Source organism: Hyaloscypha bicolor (assembly GCF_002865645.1).
Source record: "Hyaloscypha bicolor E unplaced genomic scaffold K444scaffold_13, whole genome shotgun sequence".
NCBI classification, from domain to species: domain Eukaryota; kingdom Fungi; phylum Ascomycota; class Leotiomycetes; order Helotiales; family Hyaloscyphaceae; genus Hyaloscypha; species Hyaloscypha bicolor.
The window spans coordinates 784,099-805,369 of record NW_020194515.1 but is presented as its reverse complement, the minus strand read 5'-3'; the positions used below and the strand labels follow the sequence as shown (position 1 = coordinate 805,369).

At 48.4% G+C, this 21,271-nt stretch overlaps 6 protein-coding genes across 6 annotated transcripts; 1 reads left to right on the top strand and 5 right to left on the bottom strand.

Annotated features, from left to right (window-relative positions):
- Positions 1 to 163: 163 nt before the first annotated feature.
- K444DRAFT_658886 (uncharacterized protein) lies at positions 164 to 1,590 on the bottom strand (the record flags this gene model as incomplete). The annotated part of the gene is made up of 3 exons (XM_024886306.1): positions 164 to 996; positions 1,049 to 1,524; positions 1,567 to 1,590. 3 exons carry the CDS (start codon positions 1,588 to 1,590, stop codon positions 393 to 395), a joined length of 1,104 nt encoding a protein of 367 aa, XP_024743491.1. The 3' UTR covers positions 164 to 392.
- A 1,921-nt stretch (positions 1,591 to 3,511) lies between these two features.
- On the bottom strand, positions 3,512 to 9,788 carry K444DRAFT_579896 (ankyrin). The gene is made up of 9 exons (XM_024877683.1): positions 8,385 to 9,788; positions 7,533 to 8,338; positions 7,319 to 7,485; positions 6,853 to 7,268; positions 5,763 to 6,773; positions 5,347 to 5,702; positions 4,957 to 5,302; positions 4,388 to 4,911; positions 3,512 to 4,319 (listed from the first exon to the last, which is right to left on the bottom strand). The coding sequence occupies exons 1-9, from the start codon at positions 9,583 to 9,585 to the stop codon at positions 3,840 to 3,842; spliced, it is 5,307 nt and encodes a 1,768-aa protein (XP_024743490.1). The 5' UTR covers positions 9,586 to 9,788; the 3' UTR covers positions 3,512 to 3,839.
- A 1,334-nt stretch (positions 9,789 to 11,122) lies between these two features.
- K444DRAFT_624083 (uncharacterized protein) lies at positions 11,123 to 12,092 on the bottom strand (the record flags this gene model as incomplete). Its single annotated transcript, XM_024882353.1, has 2 exons — positions 11,123 to 11,853; positions 11,885 to 12,092. 2 exons carry the CDS (start codon positions 12,090 to 12,092, stop codon positions 11,123 to 11,125), a joined length of 939 nt encoding a protein of 312 aa, XP_024743489.1.
- A 663-nt stretch (positions 12,093 to 12,755) lies between these two features.
- On the bottom strand, positions 12,756 to 13,859 carry K444DRAFT_658884 (uncharacterized protein; the record flags this gene model as incomplete). Its single annotated transcript, XM_024886305.1, has 3 exons — positions 12,756 to 13,223; positions 13,312 to 13,599; positions 13,649 to 13,859. 3 exons carry the CDS (start codon positions 13,857 to 13,859, stop codon positions 12,940 to 12,942), a joined length of 783 nt encoding a protein of 260 aa, XP_024743488.1. The 3' UTR covers positions 12,756 to 12,939.
- Positions 13,860 to 15,446: 1,587 nt separating this feature from the next.
- K444DRAFT_698503 (uncharacterized protein) lies at positions 15,447 to 17,291 on the bottom strand. The gene is made up of 2 exons (XM_024887953.1): positions 16,988 to 17,291; positions 15,447 to 16,933 (listed from the first exon to the last, which is right to left on the bottom strand). The coding sequence occupies exons 1-2, from the start codon at positions 17,163 to 17,165 to the stop codon at positions 15,612 to 15,614; spliced, it is 1,500 nt and encodes a 499-aa protein (XP_024743487.1). The 5' UTR covers positions 17,166 to 17,291; the 3' UTR covers positions 15,447 to 15,611.
- Positions 17,292 to 18,219: 928 nt separating this feature from the next.
- On the top strand, positions 18,220 to 19,982 carry K444DRAFT_606904 (uncharacterized protein). The gene has a single exon (XM_024879071.1). It carries the CDS (start codon positions 18,428 to 18,430, stop codon positions 19,766 to 19,768), a length of 1,341 nt encoding a protein of 446 aa, XP_024743486.1. The 5' UTR covers positions 18,220 to 18,427; the 3' UTR covers positions 19,769 to 19,982.
- The last annotated feature ends 1,289 nt before the right edge of the window (positions 19,983 to 21,271 follow it).

Below are 21,271 nucleotides of genomic sequence, written 5' to 3'. Positions count from 1 at the left end.
GAACTTTGCTTGGTGGGGGTGGCTGTCTCCATGGCTAACGAGGGTGATAAGCTATTCGTTCACATCTTTGGTTTAATTGGGAATAGAATCCGCTCTAAATTGCTCTAAATCACTTCCTCTGATCATTGCGGAAAATAAGTCACAGTGAGATGGCTTGTAGGGTATTTAAAAGGATGGATTTTGCGGTCCTAAACTCCATTCATTCGTAAGTACCTCAGTACAAGGGCCCGCATCTCTATCTATCATCACTTAAACTAATGTCCCAACCATCTACCTATGTCACAAATATCCCTACAAAAACCTGAATCCTTTCTTTCTTTCCCGAGCCCAAACCCCACCAAAACACCTAAACCAAAACGCAAAAATTTAAATCCCTCTCATCTATCCATTGATCAGCCTTCATCCGCCTCCCTCGACCTTCGACCATAATCCACGCTCCACTCCACCCCCTTCTTAATAATCATGCGTCTCGAGTTTCCACTCTCGATACTCCGCCTACTCTCCCCCTCTTCCCTACTACTCCTCTCCCCATCCCTCTCCTTAAACTCGACTCGCGCTTCATAGCTAATCTGCTCCGGGCGCAGCTTGCCCAATCCCGAGCTCAGTATACTCGCTCCACCCCCTTTCTTGCCTCCACTATACACCTGCACTCCCCCTCTACTCGTCTCCTTAACTTCCGGACTTGAATTCGAGACCGCGGTCGAGACCACGGATTTCGATGATTTTGCTGCGGATTTTGTGGAGACGGCAACGGAAGCAAGTTCGTGTGTGTAAGCTTCAGAAGTGCCGTAGTGTGGGTACCAGTTTTGACTCTGAATGGGCGCGTCGTACGCGGCCATGAAGTTCTTGAGGCAGGGCACGATGGAGGCCATGATCGCATAGCCGATCTCGATTTGGGTTATGGAGGTGGACTCGGGGGCTCCGCGGAGGGTTGGGTTTGAGGAGGTGAGGGCCAGGAAGAGGAAGTGTAATCGTAGACCAGCTATTGCTATGACACTGATGTCTAATATTAAAATAGTAATCTGGGTAAGAGTGAGGAAGGACTCACGGAAGTCGACAGCCAAAAGAGGTTACTACGATAGTCTTTGACTTTAGAGACATCTGGATCCCCCATATTAGGTACAAGGAAATGGAGAAGAGCGCCGCTTCGGTCAGGATATCGAGGGCAGCAATGAACTGCCAGCGTGCGAACAAGTTACCGCACATGTCTGCCGTGGTGTCAAGCCATGGATTGGCGGGGTGGCAGCGTATAGCTATCAGGAGGATAGAGATCACAGCCCATGCTATGATCATGGCAATCGTGCTCCATATTGCTATTGAATGCCCTTTTCCTGGCGTCAAGCGTAGGAAGAGAAAAGAGGTCGAGAGTTTGGTGAAGAAGAGGGTTATAATGTACAGGATGTCGGAGCAGTAGGCTGCTTTTTGGATCAGGATCAACTTGTCTGGGTTGATCAGGTCGACGGACTTTCCAAGGCCGCGGTCGATTTGGAAGAATACTCCTGCGGATTGGAGGATGGCGAATACCTAGAGGCAAATCAGTCAAGTCCCTGTTGATAGAAGTCTGACTTGCTGTGGCAAAGAGAAAGGCATAGTCGTCTGATTTGTATGCACTGAATTTATTCCGTACGTAAACTCGAATGGGAAACGAGACCAGTATGAGACTTAGTGCAAAGGCAGAGAGGATCGCGACCAATCCGCCTACATCTGTACTGCTGATCTGCTCCAACGGTGCTGTGATCCCAGAAGGCAAGGCTGTTGACGCAGCCGTCGACGCAGCCGCCGAAGCAGCCGTGGAGGACACAGCAGAAGCCAGGGCGAAGATATTCTAACTTGTATTCCGTGCTCTCGACAAGTCAGAATCAGAAGGTATGATGCCAGCTGCGGGGAGGTTCCGAAATTGCTGTCAACAAGTACATTGGTGCTGGTACCTTTTGTGTGGGTCGTTTAGTTTATATCAGATCGATCGAGGCTTCATCTTCAGGTACAGAGATAAAGAAAGGCTCCCTTCTCTCCTAATTGAGCAGGTCCCTTCTGAAGCCCCTCGGTGAAATACTGAACCTCCGAACTGGCGCAGATAGCAAGTTGGCACCCGGCGCAGCGGTTGGCGTTCTCGTTGGCTTCCTGCACGGCATGAAGACGCAGACGATCATCGATCGTAAACCAGCCAGCATGAAATAATCACAGAGTTGGGCACTGCGCTGGCTTTGCTTGTAAATGGAAAGCGTGCATGTGCTGTGGCTGGGAGCAAGTCTTTGGCAATAAGCTAGGGGTCTCCCGCAGTGGTGGCGCTCGTGGGCAAGATAAAACAGGGTTGGTCACCCCCACATTCTATCGCTAACAGAACGCCAATCTCGAGACCAGCCGTGTGCTGTGGAACTAGAAGATCCATTGGTTCGAGCGGACGCATGCATCTCGCTGGTGGAAATATCCCGGAACGAAGGACCAACCAGAGGTCCCCAGGGGAATGGAAAAGGGGGGAAGCGGAAATATGTTCTTCTTTTGCTGAAGAGGTGAGACTCGGAAAATAGATAATGCCCTTGTACTTGTACTCGGACGCTGAGTGGCTGCATTGTTGCATGATGTTATCCATGGCTTTTGCTGGCGAAGGAATTGCTTTTTTTTGCTTCGGCACGGCGCCGAGAGAGGCCGCACCATTTGAAGAGATAAGAAAGATCCAGCCACCCGGGTGCACGGGTGCAAAAACAAAGCTTCAAAGGCGATGTTTCAGCCACTAAGGGATATTTTTTTCTTGTTGTACTAAGGGCTGAGAGGCCAAGATAGGGCTGTTGGAATTCAGACTTCAGTTCCGGGCACTACTAGCCCTCCCCCTAAATAATTGCTAGCACGTATGTTTTGGGTATAGGTGCGGGTAGGAATCCAGGGTGTTTGACCGGTGAGAAAGTGTCTTCAAGCTGGCTGGGAGCCACTCCCAGGGCAGAAAGAATTCGGGAATCTTCTACATGCACCCTTGATTTGATACATAGACTAATCTTTGCCCTGTGAAACATGGCTGATTAGGCCCTGAAGCACTTAAAATCGTGCCTCATTGAAAACTGGGGCGGTGGAGGCCGCTAGCAATTATTTAGGGGGTGATGGTATCGAGTTTTCGATGACGACTGCATCCTTTGAATCAGCCTTTGCGTCCTCACACGACACGCAAGTATTCTGTGCCTCAAAACAATGCTAACTACATAGTATCAAGGTGGCTTTCGTGGCATCAAGTTTCCGAGTTCTAGCAAAAGAAGTGGCTATCACATGGGGTTTGAGTTCTTTTTGGTTCGTTAGTAGGAAGGATCGAGGAGTTCATTGCGGGGCGAAGGCTTCCATTGACATGAAATCTGGGGTTTAGAAAAGGGGTTTGACAGACCGAACCAACTTTCTCCCGAACAACAAGTCAGCCCCTTCCACAGTTTCCGTCTCTCTCCCCCAACCTAAGTAGTTCGTTCTATCCCATTGGGTTATGTCACCAAAAGACCTGCGAAGGATGGATGAGACAATTCCTACGCAGTAGACTTGGACACCTATCCTCTTAAATTCACACCAGAAACTGATCTACTCACCTCGAAACTAGACAAAGAAAGCTGGTTGAAGCTTAAGCGATACGAACGCGTCCCCGGTAAGCGAGCAATTTTCAGGAGTCGCTCCACCACTTGTAACACAAACAAACTCTAAATCGGGTCCCGTGAAACGGACTCCATTCGACCTAGCTACTTGAACGAGATTTGGTAATGACTGAGAGCTCACAAGTTTGCCAAAAAGCAACTCAAGCAGCAGAAAACCGGCCGTATCGTCGTCAAGCCATCCTGCCACGCCTGCTACCTCCAGAAAGCCCAAACGCTTTACAAATCTCCAGCCCACTCACTCACAATATCCGGCTTCCCATCCTCCACCAACCCGCCATTAACTACCATCTGCCCACCTCCACTTCCCCTCTTAAGTCCCGCCACCCTACGCGCAACCTCATTCGCCTCAAAAAGACTAACCAGCCTTCTCTTCCTCCCTTCCCCACCGCCCTCAACCAGCTCCTCATCCTTACTCTGACAAACCTCCCAAGTCCGCTTCTTGCTCTCCTCCTCTTCCTTCTTCACAAACGAAGACGCGGCACGATTAACAACGGAATTATAATCATGTTGATTGGGACGATATTGATTGAAGTGATTTCCGTTCGAAATGTTAGGTGGAGACTGGACTTGTGACGCGATGTAGATCTCGCGGGACATTTCGAGGGGCGTGCGGCCGGTGCTGTTTTCGCGGTGGAGGAGGGAGGAGTTGAGGGTTAGGAGGAAGAATGTTATGGTTGTGAGGGCTTGTTTGACGGCCTGAAGAAGTGTCTTTGTTAATTTTCGCGCAATATTGAACAGGACGGCAAGGCTTGAAGGAGACTTACGACGTGCAGAGGCAAATCTCCCTCTCCATTAATCATCTCGAGTTCCTCGCCCGAAGAATAGCTCGTCAACACCTCGACGACATCAGCTTTCTTGTAATCCCCACCATTCTTGGCCATCCAGTATGCTAGGGGCGTCAATGCACCTGGGGCTTGGGAACAACGCTCGAGAAGCATCTCCTTGAGCGCCGCTTTGTCAAAGAGCTCGAGAAGTTGTTTGAGCTCTTTTGCATCTTTCTCATCGTTCCTGGCGGTTTGGTAGCCTTGATCGACAAGCATGCTGTGCGCCATGTTTCGTCCTGCCTTGTCCCGCGAACGTTGGTTGGCGCCGACGGAGATGAGGTAGGAGACAACGTCTTCGCGATGCATGTGTGCGGCGAGATGGAGCGGTGTCCAGCCTTCTGATGACTTTTGCTCGAGACAATCTGGAACCACGGACACGAGGTGCTTGATCAGAGCAAGGTATTCAGGGTGCTCTTTCTCCTTACCTGGATTGTATAAGATAGCGCAGTGAAGAGTCAACTCGGCTATATATTGTCAGAGATGTTCCGCAGTTAGGAGAACGAACTTACACTTCATGGCCAACCAGGAGCCTATCGTCTTATCGAAGCCCTTTCCAGCTTCCTCCAAAGTCTTAATTCGCTTGTCATGCTTGTTGCTCTCAGCGAATTCCTTGTAGCGTCGCATCGGTGCATCACTCATGAACCATTCCACTGCGTCGATCGACCCAAGCTTTGCAGCCTGCAGAAGAGGTGGGGTCTTCTCCTCGACAACTCTCTGATAGCCACCAGGAGCTTGTGCCCAATCAGCACGTTTCTTTCCTCCAACGCTTAGTCCTTGATAGTATCTCGGCTTGGTCTTGATCTCAACTCCGCTCGTCGCAATGAGCTCATTCAGAGGGATTCCTACACCAGTTGCCTTATTGTTGTTAGCATTTGAAGCCTTCTTGAGGAAGCACTTACCTTGATCATCTCGGCCAACATGGCAGTCCGTCCAAGCTTGACTGCAGCGTAGAAGACGGCGCTGCTCACAGTGTAGCATGTCTGATCATCCTCATCCTCAGCCAAAAGAGCCTTTTGTTCTCCTCCAATTTCGATGATGAACTTCAGCAAGTCCATATCCTCGTCCTCAACCGCATGCTGCAGCAGAGTGATTTCTCCCCCATGGTTTGACTTTTTCGAGTCGAGGAATCTCTGGGCCCGGCAAGGCCATTCGATCATGGATAGAGGCAAAACGTCGCTCTTGACCATATTCGAGACTTCGCCTAAATTGTCAACTGTGAATTTGTCGTTGACTAATTCGGAGAAGATGGGGAGGCCTGGTTCTCGTCAGCAAGTTTAAACACCAATAAATAAATGAGAAATCGAAAATAGTTTACCATTGGAATTTTCATCCTCATTATCTTCATAATCTTCATCATCACTATCAGCGGTAGTGCGAAACCGCTGTTTAGTGCTCAACCCGTCATCCTTGTGATACTGCGTAGCACAAATCTCCACAATCTTTTTCGCCAGCTCACGATGGCCGCGAAGAACAGCAATTGAGAAAGGGCTGAAGCCACTGCCATCCTGAACAGCGATTTTGAGAGGCGAGTTGAGTGGCATGTCGTCGTCGTCAAGGGACCATTTCCCAAGTGTCAAAGACTTGATTCTTTCGAGGTCATTGTCCCATGCTGCTTCGAAGAGCTTGACGTAGCCCTCACTCTTGGTATCGTTCAAATCAGGCACTCGGAATCGAAGTTTCGTCTCGTAAAAGGTCGGCTTTGGCTCTGGATACACCTGCTGCTTGGCTTCCTCGCGCTTCGGAATGTCTGGATAGAGCTCAGCGAAAGTCTTGCCTCCAGCTTCGATCAATGTCATCTCGGCGTGCTCGAGCTCCTTGATCAGCTTGGAAATTGCTGCTTTCTTCTCCTCCAGACCTTCCTCAGCCTCTGGTGGGGTGTAGTCCTCGTGTGCCTTCCATTCCCTCTTATTCGCGTACTTTGTGTGCCGGAAGTCTCTCTGCGCGGTCCAGTGTGCGTAGGTACCGAGGGTCAGGCCATCCGTATAATAGGATTCATCTCGGAGCTTCTCTGGCTTCCTGGGGCGGTAGTGTACCAACTGGTTGATAGAAAAGTAGTTCCGTTTCGACTTCGGCTCCTCACTGGAAGGTTCCTTCCACTCTCCAAGAAGTTGGAGCTTCTTTTGAATGATGTCCAAAAGCGACTCGGTGACAGTATACCTTGCATTTTCAGGATTCTGGACGACACTATATGCAGAACGCTCTAGAGTCAAAGGATCGGCACCGTGTGCAAGGAGGTCCTCGATAGTTTTGCCCATTTCCTTGCCAGCAGCGGAGATGATAGGCTGGATGACATTGCTATTAAACTGCTTCTTGATATCCTCTGGACCTAGGAAATGTCAGCATGTTTCGAATTATGAAAACCTGCAGAGGTAGTCTCCGAAAGATTAGATTCTAGGAATGCTTACTTTGGGTTCTCGCCCATGTGTTCTTGTTAAGATAGGTCTTGACCCAGCTGTCATGCGAAATTTCGGGCTTGGCACCGATCGAGAGGAGCTTCGAAACCATGTTTTCATGTCCCATTGAGATGGCTGACGTTAAGGGTGTATCACCCTGATTGCCCCAGGGCGGTGTAGTCATCCAGTTGAGAACACTGCGCGCAACCGGCCGATCATTGGTAAGGAGCAGGTCCAGAATTTCATGATTGTCTTGAGCAACGATGTAGTGAAGGACCGATGTGTGGTTCATATCCGCTTGAGAGGAAGTGGCGCCGAGGTCCAGAAGAAGCTTCACGACTGCCTTTGCATTCTCGGTGGGAAGGGCCATGGCCAACAGGATCGTCATGATGGCTCCTCGTGCATTCTTTGTGCCTGGCTCGAGAAGCCTATATTGAGGTCAGTCGCAGCACCATTTGAAGTCGACATAAATGCTTACTTGACTGGAAGTAGGACATCTGCACCATACTCTGACACGAGCAGTTCGATGATGTCGAGATGTGCATTGAGAATAGCAAGATGCAGGGGTGAGAGACCATAGTCCCATGCAATCACATCGACCTCAAGAATGTCAGGTTCCTCGGCGGAGTCGTCGGGAACGCCGTCCTGGAACTGTCAGAAAATTTGAAATATTGGGTAATAGACAAACTCACATCTTGATTCTCCTTCTCCTTGTCAACCTTTACGAAAGAGCCCATGGTCATGGAGTCAGATTCCTCGCTCTCGAGCGTGAGGTCAGATGCTTCAGACTCAGCATCACTTCCCTCATCATCAGCTTTAGCATCGGTCTTGGCTTGCTTAGCATGATTTCGAGCAGCTCGTCGAGCCTCGACCTTATCCTCCTCCTCTTCATTTGCCAAGCTCCTGTCCATGAGCGCCTTGACCATCTCCTTGCTTCCGCGAGCAGCGGCGAGGTGCAGGGCGGTTCGCCCATCGACCAAGCGTGCAATCAATCTCGCACCGCAATCGATCAAGCATTGGACAATTTGAGGCGTGGATGTCATGACTGCAAGATGGAGAGGAGTTCTGCCAGTGTAGTCTCGTCGATTGACATCAACCCCTTCCTGGGAACACCAATCCTCGACATGCTCAAGATCACCGTCGACTATGGCTTGACAAAGTCTTGCAGTGTCGCCAACATAGGCCATCGTGGTCCATTCATCATCGGTGATGGGATTGAAGCTTCCGATTTCTTGTCGTCCAGGGTCATCCATGATGAATTTTAGTGGGCCAGAAATGTAGACTTTGCTCTCTTCCTCAGCGACTTCAATTTCTTCATCGGACTTGGGAACTGGGCAGTAACCGCAACAGTCTTGAAGGATTTCCTCGGCCGTGCCGAAGAAGCATGGGTGTCTGTGAAGGTGGACTTTGCGGTCTTCGGGTTTGTTCCATTCTGCATTGAGAAGCAGATCCTTGGCGTACAAGAGGCGATTGATTCTATGTGCGTGGTACTTTGGACCTAGAAAGATCAGTATCAAGCTATTTAATCAGGGCAAAAGACTCACCATAAGGAACGGTCATTGTGTGGTATGATGCGACTTCCTCATGATCAACCCATTCGGCAACATCGTCTTCTTCCTGATCCTTGATATTACCACCCATCTTGCGGTAATAATTTCGATGCAAAGCGGGTCGACCTCTCTCAGCACGACGCTGATCCATATAATTATCTCGATCTTGTGTCTTGGGAAGCTTCTCTAGGATAAGCAATCTTGCAAGGCCTTGAGTGCGGCCGAATGAACGCTCGAAGATCGTTGGATCAATCCTGGTGCGGTCCAATAGGGGCCAGTGAACTTCGAATCCACGACGACTGTACTTGGAGAGACGATTTTCATATGACGGTGAACGTCGAGTGAGATCAATCGTGTTGCATTGAGTGACGAAAGCAGCCAGAGCTCGAGGGGCAGCATAAACCTGGCTGCCATCATACGCCAAGCATGCACAATCGACATCGAAACCGGTGATGATTTGGGAAATAGAGTCGTAAAGACGTAGAACAATCTGAACATGACGTGTTGGATATTGGGAGGCGATAGTGATGGCGTTCTTGGTTCTGATCGTGGTGGTCTCGTGGAGAATGCTGTCCTTGATATTTCTTTCGATTTGCTTGATCTTCTCAAGACCTTCTTCCTCATTGAGTCCGTAGAGAAACAAGTCGACATCGCTTGCTGGTGCCAGGTGCTCGTGGTAATACTCTCTCATGCTTCTCTTACTTCCGGCCCACTTCTCAGGGACAGGCAGAAGTGCTGTGGTAACTGAGCTCCCAGCGGCTACAACATTGTTCCAGTCGAGGTCTGACAATGAGGATTCTGAGAACAGGTTGAAGTTCTGCTGGAAGTCCTTGAAGGAAGCGACGACAGCCGGTGCATTATCTGGCTTGCGAGCTTCGTCTTTCAACTCCATGATATATCTTGACCTCTCATCATCGGACTCGGAATCCAAGGATCGACCCCGAATCTTGAGGGACTGTTCATTTTTATTGTCGAAAATGGGGATCAAATTGATTTTGCCATCCTTGAGAGCCTCATGAGTCGGCTGCCGGGCGTAAGCCTTGCGGAGTTGGGCCTCAAAATCTTTGTATGGCTCGAGAAGTTTGCCGATCGGGGTGTCTGGATGTGTTACGAGATCGGGGATGAATTCCTTGACTGACCATACAGAAGGATCTGGGAGCTCAATTGGGTCCTTGCATTCCGCGAGAGGAGCCATCTTTGTGGTTGAGAGATGGGTAATGAAAGTGCTTAAACGCGTTCGAATTGGATTGTCGTCGAGGAACCAAATGAATGCAAGAAATAGATGAGAATGCGAGTATGAAATGGAATTTGCATGAGCTGATGATGTCCTGCTTTGACGGTCAAGGATGCGCTAATCTCGATTGCAGGAAGGTCGAGACGGATGAAGGTAAAGACAGCAAAGAGAAGGGAGAGCCCGAGTCTTTAAATTGATGTCCTCCTTCGGGTGGCTGGAACACGGCCTAGTCAACGCGAACCTGTCGCCTGATCACGGGAGGAAAAGTCGTGATCTTCCAGGAACCTCGTCTATTTTTGGTGGTCTGCCTGAAGCCACGCCGTTTTAGCGGAGGTTGCCTGTACGCTAGGCCTGAAGCGAAGAACGCCACCCCCTGAGAGAGTCATGAGTTGAGATCAAGCTCAGGTATCGTTGGCAAACGTAAAGCTTTCTATGGCAAGACGGTACTGCCCCAACCTCCTCCTTACTCTGAGTCTTTCGTCAAGGATTTCCAGTAAATAGAAGTTCATCACGTGACTATCGAATTGGTGCCTCCTCTGAATGCCTGGAATTCAGTTCGCAAAGGTGAGCAACGGCTGATGACAATTCCAACGTACCAAAAGTGCCTCGAAGATTAAGCGTGATGTGCAACAGTGTTCAAGGTCGGATTCAATCAAAAGCACTAGGTTTGATTGTGTAAACTGGTGGTGCGTTGCTTAGTTGGAACTGAAAGCACAAAAAATTGGGATTCCAATTCATGTGGATCCCGGCGGGGTGACAGACTTTACAGTATTTTTAATGTTTGCTAACTTTTTGTTGGGCACATTTGAGTAACACGTAGCTCAGGGAGGAGAATGGCCAAGTACTGGCACTTCTTGGAAGGTCGTAAAACGCAGGAAGAGATTTGGGTTTGGATCTCAGAGAAGCACCCAGATCTGGAGATCCTGTTTCACGAGCAAAGCCAATACTGGAGGAGAACTCTACGTAGATGTTCGTCGTGACTAAATATGCCACCGTTGTGCAATAACATCCAATCGTTTCCGCATGGAAGTTAAGTAAATACGTTGCGTGCAGTGGAAGACGACGCGTAGTCCAGAACAAGTTGAGCCCGTATATCAGAGCTTCTCTTCTCCTTTGCTCCTGATACTGAATATTTCCTTTCCTAGTGTTCGTTGCCTTGATAAATCTGCTCAGGGGTGCATTCAATGCACTGCTCGTCGGCACGTTCATGTCGTTGAGCCTTCCACTGCTTTCGGACAGTTCACTCTCCTCCGAGAGGGAAGGAGCGAGATGCAAGAGACTAGTCACGCTATTTGCAGAAGAAGACCATCTATCTGTTTTGTATTGCCTACGCAATCAGTACATTTCTGATTCTCTAACCAGCTAATAATCAGGGCATAGCCTGAAAATTTGATTCAGCTGATTAAATGTTTTCCGAAGAATGCAGAGGCAAAGTGTGCAAAGCTGCGAGGCTCCCTTCTGACCCAGCCTTTATGTTACCACTTCTTCAAATATCCCACTAATGCCTCAAATATGACCCTTCTCGTTGCTGATAATTGACATGACTTGAAGACGAACAACAATCGGATCCACAGTTTGCCGAGAACTTCGAGTGACGTTCTTGAAGACTCGAAGATGTTCTCATGAATGATCGATAGTATTCAAAATCGAATTCCGCTGGAAGTGGCGCCAGAGTCTGCTTTGCATAAGACCGACTTCGAAGGTGCTTCCAATAACATTCTGATATGGGAGTCCGAGTGTCACCTGGCTCCGAAGCCCAGAGCTGCAAGAAAGCTCGGAATTGATTGAACTTCTCCCACGTCTTCGGATCAACCAGATCTAACAGATATCTGAACTCAGGCCACATCAGAATGTATTTCTCTGACCCCGGAAAATCCGTTCCAACAAATCTAGTGTACTGGAGGATGAATGAAGGTTCCATTTTCTGCAGTTCAAATATGTACTTCTGATTTAAACCTTCATTTGTTAGCCCATGCACGCATAATGTTGACAGCTGGGGGAAGATCATGCCTGACAGAGCTGGGTATGCTCGATCAGCATAACATCTGATAGCCATCCACGGCTCACCCGTCTCGGGGTTCCAGCCAAGTTGCGAGAAGAAACCTCGCCTAACTCGAAGCTCATGACGCATTGCGAAGGCTGATAATGAGATTGGTGCTGATGGTGTTGGCAATCGTGGGTCGTGGCCAGGAAAAGGCATGCTCTCGCCGACTGGGATAATCAACGATGCTATCTAAATAGGCAGCGAAAGAGAACTCACCGTAGTACAACCAAACGTTGGACTCCGCCAGGAACTCTTTGGTGTCTGTTGACGGCTTATCAGGCAGAGGGTAGTTCTCTGCCTGATAGAATGCCTGGCAGACTTTGTCATACGCGGCGCGAGAGGTGATTGATCTCCTCGTCGACCCTTCCCTGGATAACATGGAAAGCTTGGCCCACATCTGCTCTTTCTGACTGTTGTACGGCATCTTGAGTGATTCGATTTGCTTGGGTATCGCGATTCGAACGTTGTTGGGGTGATTGCGGAGAGTGTTTGTTGTTCGTGAAGAAAGGTCTGCGTGGAAGTCTCTGGAAGGTAGAGTTTCACCGAAAATTCTCGAGTGGTCAACTTGGTTTCACTTTCGCCCAGTTTCAATGGTTTTCAATGCTATATCACGCTCTTAGCCGGAATCTGCATTGCTGAGGCTTTGAAAAGAAGGTTTCGCTGCGCATAAAGGAAGCTGCTCAAGAAGGGATAAACACAGAGCAGAGCAAAACAAATGTTTATGATAATCATCTTTGAGAAGACTACAGCTTCAGATTTAGCTTAATTGAATTGTTCAGTCCTTTGAATCAAGTAGATCACTATTCTGAGAAGCCAAGTGTGGCTACGGATTTGGTCTTTTCTGTGAGCGCAAGACACTAAGTAGGCCTCGCGCGACGACATGGGAAGGAGACACGATGTGAAAATGGCAACACCATATTCTTATTCAACACTCTGAAACATCCCCAAACCCCGCCCTCGTAACCAAATCCTCTCTATCTCTATGTACATTAATGAAGATTTCAGCAGATGTCTATCACTTCCCCAACAAACTGCCGCAGGACAAAATTGTATGCATGCAATGCAGCAGCTTCGTTGCTGGTAAACAACGTCCAAGCTCCACCCTTCATACAAAATACCCGTTTAGTATGCCCCATCCCTTAATCCAACTATTATCTCTCATTCCTCCAACCTTTCCGTACCGTTTGTCGTTAATGATGTGTGACTGCGTCGATAGCCATGCTTTGAGGGGCGTCGAAGATGACAATCGCCGAAGTCGTTAATAATATCTATTAGTCGAAGGCAAAACCAAAGGCGAACCCCACAGGAAGAGGCGCGTTTCGGTTTGCAAAATCTCCGCCCGTAATCCAAGCCTTGTAGGCAACGTCTATCCGCGTGCGTCGTTGCCCGTCACTCCAAATCCCTGTGCTCGATACCCATTCTTCCAAGAAAGCTCGGAAGCTGTTGAATCGGGCGCGTAGTCTTGGACTATTAATGTCTGACGCGTTGTTGAATTCCGGCCAGAGGAGAGTGTAGCCTTCTTCCTTGAATCTCACGCATCGGAGAACGAAATGTTCTGTTAATCGATGCAGCTCTCTCAAGAATGTTCCCGGAGGGCCTTTGTATATTAGCTTGAGCTGTAGAGGTTGTAGCGGAGAACTTACCACACAGAGCAGGATATGCCTCCCGTGCAAAGCACTTGGTCGTAAACCACGGCTCGCTCGTCTTGGAATTCCACCCAAATTGAAGCTCATTGCTCCACTTGTGTAATATCTCCTGCTTCATGGCAGCCGCCTCAGCTTTTTGTTGGGCTGCTGAGAGGGGTCCATTTGCCAGGCTCTGATTCGGGAAATCAGAGCTCGAAGAGGTGTTTGGTAATGATAATTTTGAGAACGCGATCGCTAATGATGTAATCGCTGGATCGACTCCAGTGAAGGGCCTGCTTTTGCCGACTAGTAGGTTTAGCAATACTCTCTAGATAGCCTTGTAAGAAGGGCTTACCATAATATTCCCAAATATTGGACTCGGTCCTGAAGGCCTTAATGTCTGCCGAGGCTTCAAGAGATAGAGGGCAGTCCTCTGCTTGATAGAACGCCTTGCAAACCTTGTCGTAGGCGTCCCGACTTGCCACTGGTCTCTTAATCGGACCTCCGGCCGTAGCGAGCATGGAGAGATTAATCCACATCGGCTCAATCTGGCTTTGGTAATTCATTCTCAATGACTTAAGTGTATTTCGTCTAATGAAGGGATGAGATTGAAGTTGGTGTGAAGAGGATGCAGAGCGTGGTTGTGTGTATGGAAGAGGTTGAAGAGTTTTTCTTAGAGTTGGATTTCGCCAAATGCGCTGACGCGAGATGGTCGATTCAGATTCGCTTTTGATACAAGACAAACTTTCTACCAAGTGAGAGCCAGCAAGAATTCAATACTTGCGATCCAGTATTGGATCAGTTTAGATATGCAACCATATTATCGCAACCACCGCTCTACACCAACTAAAATTCTCCTCATTATACATCGAGAAACACAAGATGCGAACCGAAAATAATGCAATGATGGTTCCATCGATAATGGATGAGCATTAAGGAGAATTCTTCAAACATCTCGCCGATCTAGTACATGCAAACCCCTAAATCAGCCATTCCGCCATAAATAACACTTGAGATAACCGTTGAAGCTTCTAGCACCAGGCTGAAGTACAATACAAGGGAAAGCGTCGGGGAGAGCTGATTCCATGCATCACGGTGTTCGAAAAATGCTCACATCTTGTGCATGGTTGGCACCCGTTGTGATGATAACTTGCCACGCACAGATCATCCAGATCTTAAAGAGAATAATAAGTTGTCATGTGTATGAACATCGAAGAAAAATGTTGTGCAGCTGTGCGATGAGATGAGGTGGAAAGAGAAGTTGCGAGGTGATGAGGAGAAAAGGGGTTCGAAGAAAAATTTACACTCGTTTCACGTGATCGGAGATGTCTTCAGGTTTTGGACCCTACAACAGCCCAACTCCCTTCTTCTCGCAATCTCATCTTCATGTTTATAGGAAGGGCTAAATGAACATTGCCTTTGGGGGCAGAGCTGTCGACATCAATTCTGGTCAACGGGGGGTTTTCATCTTAATCTTTCTGGTCCCTCTTTTCCAACCTCACTTCTCAAGTAGTTGCTCTGTCCAGGCTTCGTCACCCCCACTGCTATCAATCTATTTCATGATATTTTCACGATCTCCAATCCCAATGCTAATGTCATTTATGAGTCGTCTCTCGGTTCTCCGCCGGGTAGTCCTGGCGAGGACAATGTCGCGCCGAACGATGATCCCTCGGGCCAGGCTTGTAACTCCGTCTCCCAACACGTCTGTAAAGAGGTATAGATAATTGGAAGGTGGCATAATTCAGGAAACGTAGAGAAATGGGCTCTGTGAAATAAAACAAAGGCGGAGCCAACGGATGGTGCCTGAAATGAGAACCGCGGGGATTGTGTCTCATCTACTAAGGTGCTAAATTCTTCAAGTCAAGGTTTGCGAGACGCCAATGAGATCCGCTGCAGGAGTCCCACATGTCCCGTAATTGAGAAGCATCTTACACCTTCGTCAAAGCGCTTTTTGTCGATAGTGCTACAAACACCACGTTCTTTTCAAGTGTTTACAACAGTTGTGCCTGGCATAGCTGACTGACCATTCGTCCAGAAGAGTTCACGAGCAGCCAGCCACACATAGCAACAGCTCAAATTCAAAATTGATCACAATGAGAACGCGTATGCAATATGAAGTTGACATTTGATTATTTTTGCTTAACACTGCCTCGCACGAGAAAAGATTTCAGGGAACCAAAGAATGAGATGGCTAAAGCGCCAAAAGGGATAAAAGGTATCACCGCATATTCCTCTTAACCCCATCTGGGGAGAAAGGAATCGGTCACATTAATTGACGCTGTGTGACTATCGAACATTACATAGTGTAATGCCATTTCTTATGCAGCCATCTCTACCGGCCTTGGAGACACTTGTCCAGTGTCCAACTCCCTTGGTGCAAATCCAGATGACGGATAGCTCTGTTTAGACGATGGGACCCCACTCCCAGCAAATGCAGATTCCCTCCACCCTTCTCGAGTCTCGTCTGAAGACGGTTGTCGAAATTGTTCTTTTGCCGAGTTAGTCCTGCGCCGGTGCAGACACCATGCTGCCAATCCACACAAAGACAAGCCAGCTATTGCCCCTACCGCGATGCCTGCAATAGCGCCATGAGAAAGACCCCCAGTTTTCTTTGCTTGATTGCTTCCGCCCGTAGATGGATTGGTAGAGTTCAATACAGTCCAAACCCCCTTCCAAGAATCTTTCCAGCTGCTCGTTGACCCGATGATAGAGTTATCAGTGGGATTTATTGATGTCGATGGATTGTCTGAAGGTGTATTTGGTCCGGGAGCTTGTGCGAGAAACCAGACACCACTTCCAACTCCAGTTGCCGTCTGCCAATTGACGCCAACGAAGGCCGCCTGCAGGAAAGTTCTTCCCAGCTCATAGCTCCCGCTTGGTCCCAGACTCGGTCTTAGTGGAAGATACTGTGTCGGCGTGTTTATGATTGGCGCGGACAAGGTCAGGTTGAGTAGTGAGAACGGAACATTAATTGTCATGTTCTGAGATATACTACCGTTCGCACGGAATGTGAAAGAGAGGAATGCGGGGGACGACACTATGACTTTGTAGTTTGGATCTGCGGTGTTCCAGAAGTATAGGCCATACTTTGCTTCATATGTCACTGGTAGATGTTTGGTAATAGCATCGCAAGTGCTTTGCGGTAGGTAAAGATACGGCACTGTTGCTTCCACTAGGACCGGAACTGAAACTCCAATAGAAGAATTGCTGGCACCTAGGAGCCCCGTTTGAGACGAAAAATTAAAGGGTGAACCGCCTTCCGCAACCTCGATGCCGATATCTAGTAGGTCAATAGGCAAGTGGTCGATAGTGTAGGGTTGACCGCTGACAGGCTGAAGAGCTCGACTCTGGTCGTATCCTCCGATATTCAAAGATCCAGGTATACCTAACGTTGTTGACCCAATGTGCATACCATATGAGATCGATGGGGTAATGCCGGCAGCGAAAAGATAACTTGGTAGAATCGTGCCATTCCAGTTCGGACTTGGAGGAAAATGGAGCCAGGTCTGATTGAAATTCGACGCACCTAAAGCCAGCTTCCCGATCTGGGCAGGATATGTTGTGCCATCTGGAAGTATGTCATTTGCGGCAGTAATAACCAGCAAGTCGAAATCGAGGATGGATCGTCGGTTTTGATTTCCTCCAACGTCATCAGTGGTCTGAATGGTAATAGTATCAAACCACCAGTACGCACTACCAGTCAATGTTGAGATTGCTCCAGTTGTTGAAGACATAGTAGTATTATCCACAAATCCAGTCTGCCCAATGTCAAACGCCGTACTCGATGAATGTGGATCGTAGAAGCCGGCGGCTTGAGCAACGCTGCACGCTCCTCCGTCCGCGCATACGGATGGTGCTATAACATTTGTCATCCAAGATCCACCGGGAAGGAGATCAACTGTCTGCGGTGGAGTTCCAATGTTTATTGTAACTGCTTACCATGGTCCATCTAGGCCGTACGATTTCGACGACCATTGAACCAGTTGTGGGATCAGGGCAGCCACAAAAGCATGTGCCCCGAACGCAAAAATAAGTAGGCTTTGCCTGGAAGGTAGGCATAACATAGTAGGGACGTCTCGATCTTGAATCGAAGGCTCTGGCGACGAGCGAGCAGGGGATTCAGGTCCTAATTGTGGGTATGCGAAATGAAGCAAGGACAAGATTTCAAGAACAAACACAGTGCCAGGAAGAGATTTTGACCTCCCAAATCACTCACAGATGAGCTGGGAGCTAGTCAAGTGTGAACCAAACCTGGGTCTTTGGGAACACCCTCCCTTTCACCGCTAGTGACAGCAATCGTGCATAATCAAGAGGTTGAAGCGATCGCTGGTTGGAAAGACAACGAATGATATCTTATCTGTGTCTCGGGGAACGGGTGGACACAGCCGCTTTATGAGGCGTTGCTTTTGTTATACTTAATCTTTTCAAAAGGAAATTTGAGCAGTGTTTAGAAACGTAGCTGAGCTGGCCTGCTTGGCGTCTCCACCTGGCCTAGTATTGCGGGGGTTTTGGAAGGTTGTTTTCTTGGCGCAGCTGGCCTTTGATGCCTGAAAATTACTTGTTTCTAAAGTATCTGGCCAGCGTAACAGGCCAATAGGGTTAATATATTTCTATATCGTTACTCAAATGTTTCTGAGGTGTTCCCAATGCGGGGGGCTCCCACCGCCCCCCAACCCATGCGACTTGGAAGCGTTCTAGAAACGTTTCTACAAGTTTATTAAGAATAAGAGCTTTCAGAAGTGAACTTGTATTTGGTGAAGTGTCTTTGAAGCGTTCCAGAAACGTTCCCAGCTGGCCTGTTTGGCCTATTGGCCTGTTACGCTGGCCAGATAACTTAGAAACAAGTGATTTTCAGGCATCCAAGGCCAGCCACGCCAAGAACACAACCTTCAAAACGCCAAGCCGGCCAGCTCAGCTGCCTGCCTAGGCTGCCTGGAAGTACTTAACGAAACGAACACGGCCAACACACATTTGGCGTTCCACTCTTTCCCCGGCCGCAGCCTGCTTCGCGCGGGACTACTAGCGGCGGCTCGGTCGACCTACCTGGCCTAGAACCTCAAATTTCGAGACGCGTGTCATAATCCCAGATGACGTCTGTCGTCCCCAAAGCTCTTTCCATCATCCGCAAGCAGACATGGGATTTCTGCTGCCGCCGGGTATCAGCCGACGATATGCTGCTTTGGGAGCCAGTACCCTAGTCGTGATATGGCTCTGGGTGGCCTTTGGTCGTGTCTACCGATTACCTGAACACATTTCTTGGAATGTCAATTCGAATCGGCCTCAATATGGGCAGTCATCGCCCGTTCCTGACGCCTTCGACCTTGCGCCCATCAACTCCGAGTCTATCAAGAGCGTCTGCGGCGATACTCGGTGGAATGAAAGCTTGGTATTCACATGTGATGAGTCCGTAGGTGGAATAGGGAACATTCGCAACTCCATCTTGAACTGTGTACGATACGCCATCTCAGCAGGTGCGGGTCTCGTTGTGCCTAGTATTGTCCTTCGGAATTCCTCGGATATCTCATATATACGGACTGGAGTGAAGACGGATATGTCCTTTATGTTCGACACTCAGCACTTCATCGAGTCGCTCCGCCTTTCTTGTCCTTCAATGCCCATTTACAATTCAATACCCAGTATCCCCAACTACGAGAAAGCTCATAATCATATACCTCTCATTCCCGAAAGTATAGTCGGATACGTTCCCAAGACAGGCCTGTCCCAGCCAGAAGAGTGGCGATCCACGTTCTACAACTGGCTGCTGCAATATCAAGACACTCCTGATACGACCCGTCCCACAATCGTCGAACTGGGCAGATCGTATCTCCAATACCCCATCTACTCGGATGGTGAAGGGTTCGCTCTATCTTTTGGTGGAATTCTGAAAATACGCTCCGACGCTCGACGATTGGCAACGAAAACTCTGACAAATCTAGCAGAGACATATTCCTTCGACGCGGATCTCAGCGCACCATTTCTACCGAACTCGTTTTTTGGAGTCCATCTTCGCACTGAAAAAGACGCAGCGGAAGGCTGGCCAGCCCCGGATTGGGTTTACTCCCGGTACGACACCCAGTCAAAGCTCTACTTAGAGCAAGCCCCCCGATCTAGCCCTGCGGTAATCTATGTTGCCTCGGGAGATCTCAACGAAGTTGCCAAATTTGCTTCGGACGCAGCAGCTCGCAACATGTCCGTCACTACGAAATTCGACCATCTCAGTGGTCAAGACTTGGAGGACTTGACAAATTTAGCGTGGGATCAGCAAGCTCTCGTAGATTTCTTGGTTATGATGAAGGGGGCGGATTTTGCAGGAATTGCCCATTCCAGTTTTGCTTGGAATATTGCGTTAAAAAGGCATCAATATGCCCAGAAGAAGGATCATTTAGATGGCCCACAGATGCTGAGTGATGAGTTGAGTCAAATGTATGGCATTCCGAGAGGATATCCAGAATATGCTGCCTGTTTGTGGCCGTAATTAGAAATGAAACTGTACTGATTAATCCCCTGTATATATAAAGAATACTGCTATAACATCCTCAAATGAACCAACCACTCATGGGGCCGGATGTGGGCGGTGTCGAAACTTCGGCCAAAACAAGGGAAAGATCAGAAAAGAAGGAGGGGTCACATGCCGTGACAAGGGAAAAATGTCGAAGCAAGAACTATTTCAACCCTCAGCAAAGTATCTACAATCCAAACTTAAAATATACTTAAATAGAAATATCCACTACTAGCCCCTAGTATTTTTAGTCTGTTAACCCCGGCTCAAGAGAGGTAAGAGTACCTTTTTACTTCTTATAACCTATTATTCATAAGTATTAAAGAAATAATATCAAAATTCATATATTTAAGAGTTTCTTGGCCTGCTTAATATCTTAGATTTCGCTTAAGTTCTTAAGGGATAATACGTAAAATTTGGGGGGCTAGCTAACTTATTAGAAAGGGCTCGATATCTAGATTCAATAATGGCTTTTAGTCATTTATAGTAAGGTTTTAAACGCTTTAAGGTATTGCGTAAGAGAAACTCACAGCAAAGCAGTGCTCAGCCTCAAGTTGAGAGCGCCAACGTGAGCAACAACGTAACCTCTCCGCTCCGGAACCTCTTTCTTGATCAACAATTCCGAGATTTCGTTTCAATGCACCTGACAAGCCTTAGAGCTCTGAAAGGAGCTCCTGGAAGTTAGCTCGGGCATTGCGAGCCCGGTCGATGCGCTGCCCGGACGATCCTATTGACCAGCTTCAAAGTCGAGAGAACATCGCCGTTATTCCATTCGATAGAAGCCATTGAGGCTAAGACTGATGATCCACTTCCACATCCGACGGAACCTCGGCGCCTACAGGCTACGGGTAAGGTTCATCGACTCGAGGGCAGTTGGATTTTTAAGCAATCGAGATGGTGAAGACAGTCCGGTACTCTAAGCTGCAAACAGCGCAAGAAATCATGATCCAGGTTGAATGAGGTAAGCATATTCACGTGACTGACTGGGCAGCGCCCATGTGACCATGCCAGTCGTCGATGATTGGTGGGCTTCAGGGGTGATCCGGAGAAATATCAATAGCAAGGTAGATGATATTGGATTCCAACATAGTTATTGGCCAGGAAATGGAGGGACGGCCGACGCAAGTGAGGGAGCCCCCGTTCAGGAGTGGAGAAAAGGGGCTTAACCGAGAAAAAGAAAGCAGAAGAGAAAGGGGCACGTAAGTCTATTACCAAGATGTTACCACAAGAATGATAAGAGCCAGAAGGACCACTTCGCTTTCTATTTCAATCCATGAAAATGCCTCGAGTCCCCTCTAGTAGGGCACATCGAGCATCTTTATCTGCGCAGTCAAGTCTCAACAGTGATGCCCCACTCCTGTGTCTCACGGCTCTTCATCTTGTTGACGAACTGCTTGAGCATGCATGTTATGACATCCAAAAGGTCTCGTCTGTAAAGCTGGAGAACTTGCAGCGCGTCTCCTTGAAGGTGTGAGAATC

Coding starts and splice junctions, on each gene's coding strand:
- K444DRAFT_579896 (XM_024877683.1), bottom strand. CDS start 9,585: ATGGCTCCTCTCGCGGAATGCAAGGACCCAATTGAGCTCCCAGATCCT. Junction 5,303..5,346: donor TGTTGGCCGAGATGATCAAG/GTAAGTGCTTCC, acceptor AACAACAATAAG/GCAACTGGTGTAGGAATCCC. Junction 4,912..4,956: donor CTCCTGGTTGGCCATGAAGT/GTAAGTTCGTTC, acceptor GACAATATATAG/CCGAGTTGACTCTTCACTGC.
- K444DRAFT_698503 (XM_024887953.1), bottom strand. CDS start 17,165: ATGACAAATGTTATAGCACCATCCGTATGCGCGGACGGAGGAGCGTGC. Junction 16,934..16,987: donor AATCTCAACATTGACTGGTA/GTGCGTACTGGT, acceptor ATGACGTTGGAG/GAAATCAAAACCGACGATCC.
- K444DRAFT_606904 (XM_024879071.1), top strand. CDS start 18,428: ATGGGATTTCTGCTGCCGCCGGGTATCAGCCGACGATATGCTGCTTTG.